Genomic DNA, 2,849 nt, shown 5'->3' with positions numbered 1-2,849 from the left:
TGGGAGGTGGTCATTAGAGTCCGATCGCCCCTTGTTACCCCCTGTTTACCAAACAATGCAGGACGCATCATGAGGCTGAAATTCGGTCCAAAAAATGCTTGCACAACTGGAGAATTGAGCCAAAAAGGGGGAAAAAAACATGTACAGTGTATGCCCTGCCTAAGTTATATCTCCTGTTCATCACACCTGGGTCAAATGGTAAGTTATTAGTAGGCATCTGCAGAACTTTGACATGCTGAGCAGGTAGTACCTACCCCAGGGAGAATCACAAAAACATGCAACATAGCAGCCTTTAAAGACTGAATCTGGACACCACTCTTTTAGATGATTTAATGATGTTCCACAAATGTGAAAAACTCAGGGCAGATATTATTTGCAGTTTACAGATTTTATTAATAGTTACTGCTATTTGGCCAAGTTGTTGTCAAAGAGTCGTAGTCTCTTTTTGGAAATAGATACAACCTTAAACCTCTATTCCATAGTGTAAGTTGGAGGAGAATTAAGACTCTCTAGTTTTCCTTTTGGTGTGTTTTTAAAATAAAACATACTAATCAAAATAAATGTCATTTTTTGTGGCATTTCTATGCTGAAGTTCTTTCCAGGTGGTGTGGCATCTATAGCAGGTAGTTCTACGCATCAATACATCAGGTGGTTTCTGAAAGTTACAGGTTCATTAAAATTACTCTGAAAATTACAAACAAATGCACTGATATAAGAAAATTCAATTTTATGTTGTGAATGCTTAATTATTTTTGAAACGCATTTATTTAGAATGCTTAAGTGTAGGATCAACATTTTCCATTTTTCCTTCTTATATCTTCACTCTATGAAATAAAGGAGAGGAGACTGTTTTCACGCATTATGACGGCTTGTCTGCAACATCTCTGGTAAAACTGCCGTATAGCTCTGGCATTGCTCCTTTATTTTCAAATTTTTGTCAAAACAAGAGAACTTCCTGGCAACGCTACGGAAGCCTAAACAATCGGAAAAGTGCGTCTAAATCGAATCTTCCTTATAAACAAACAAAATCCAAAAATATGTCCTACGTTTGAACATTGAATTTTACTATTATGTTCTATAAATGAGGCTTGCATTAAGTAATACTTTAACTTGAGTAGATTTTTGACTGAGCAACTTTTGCGTGTAGTTGAGTAAGATTTGACCATTAGTATCAATACTTGTACTGGTTGATTTGCAAATAAATTTTCCCAGTTGGGTTATAACCGGTTTTCTCTTTTTGTAATTTCCTCTTTGTTTCTGTCTTGTGAAACACCTTGAAATGTCTGCATGCTTGACTGGTATCATTAAGAATGCTGAGTTATTTATGTCAAAGATGTGCAAACGATGGACAGGGATCATACTCACCACTCCATGATATGATGGTGGTATAAAACCGCAGTAAACAGGAAAGAAGCAGCTGCAGATTAGAACCTGTACAGGAGACAAACAGCGTTTGAGGGTATGTTGATGTTCTGCATCCACGTTTTGTCCACCAGCTGCAGCACAGAGTAGAAGACAGCCCTGCAGCAGATAGTGAGAGGAACTGACAACAAAGGGAACTGTCATTTGGGTCTCCCAACCTTCTCTCAGGAACTGTTTTGAATTACTGGATCAATAACATCCGATTCTACAAACTTTATGCCTCAGTGATTTAAACTTTAGATGTTGAATATTATATTAACATCTATTATTGTAATACTTGGTGTGTTTTTTTTATTTTTTATGTCAGTTAATGTGTTGCAGCGAAAACTCCTAATGCACTAAGGCCCAGTTTCACCACATGTGATTGAACTGTCGGTCAGTTCTACCTGAATGAGCTCCTCTCTGGTGTCAAACTTTGACACCAACACATTTCCTCCATCCGCCAGTCTGGTGAGCGACACACAGAGCTTGCCTGTGGCTCGGAGATGGGCGTCCTCCGGAAGCATTTCGAGCAGAGAGCGTCGCACCATCTCCAGCATCCGGAAGGTTGGGTGAAAAACTCCCAGTGTGTGTTTTCTAGCCTCCCTTGCGAGGTTCAAAATACTGAAACAGAGCTGATCTAAAGAGGGAAACATAAACAAACGTATTTAAGATTCTCATGGATGTAAAACAACTGCTTTCACTTTAAACTTATAGTCATCATTGGGAAAAATTTGTTTTGATTGTATTTGTTAAAGAAACGACTTTATGTTCCTCTTTTAATGTTTTGCTCTCGTTCACTCCTGTTATCTTTGAATATGACGTAAACTATGGAATTTGCCCTCACATTGCATGGGTGGAGAGGCTGTCGGTGAACTTGCAGAGTACAATATCAATAACAACACTTAGTGTAAGATAACACTTTCCTAACTAGTGTTAAAGATATGCTCTCTTTGTATACACCTTGAAGCTCTACCTCTCCGGTTCTTTCCCCAAAAAGAGATCACTCAGGACAAACTCTTAAAATAACATTTTATAACTTATATGTATTAAATAACCAGGAGACATGACAACAGATTCTGATAGAAGTTGCAATCTTACTCAGATCAGAGAAATTGCTTAGAGTTACAGAAGGCAGCTCCTCACCTCTGGGCTCACCTCTCAGGAAGTGGCCCCGATTAACAGTTAAAAAGGCATTTTATACATCTCCAGTCTGGACATCAACATATTTTACATCATACATGTTAGCAGATGATTAAACATCCATGGCTCCAGCCTTAATCAAATAAACTATTGTGGAAAACATCAGTTCTGACGCGCAACAGGCAGCTAATACCAAGGTGTAACAAACTCACACATTGTCAATGATAATTATCCTAACCCTAGAAAAACAGAATCTCAAAGATTTGTTTACATGGAAAGAAACAATCTGTATGACTACTGCATCA

General features: G+C 38.2%; 1 protein-coding gene across 1 annotated transcript in view; it reads right to left on the bottom strand.

The window, feature by feature from the left end:
* LOC107092186 (patatin-like phospholipase domain-containing protein 2) overlaps window positions 1-2,849 on the bottom strand; it is a 16,284-nt gene that overhangs the window by 6,651 nt on the left and 6,784 nt on the right. Inside the window, exons 2-3 of the mRNA XM_015386508.1 lie at window positions 1,809-2,041; window positions 1,366-1,431 (exon numbers count right to left, since the gene is read on the bottom strand). Of these exons, the coding sequence (XP_015241994.1) occupies window positions 1,366-1,431; window positions 1,809-2,041 (299 nt within the window). The remainder of the gene's footprint in view (window positions 1-1,365; window positions 1,432-1,808; window positions 2,042-2,849) is intronic.

The sequence above is a fragment of the Cyprinodon variegatus genome, unplaced genomic scaffold, assembly GCF_000732505.1.
Source record: "Cyprinodon variegatus isolate N-32 unplaced genomic scaffold, C_variegatus-1.0 Scaffold370, whole genome shotgun sequence".
NCBI lineage: Eukaryota > Metazoa > Chordata > Actinopteri > Cyprinodontiformes > Cyprinodontidae > Cyprinodon > Cyprinodon variegatus.
The sequence above is the reverse complement of the archived record's forward strand: the minus strand, read 5'-3'. Positions and strand labels throughout refer to the sequence as shown.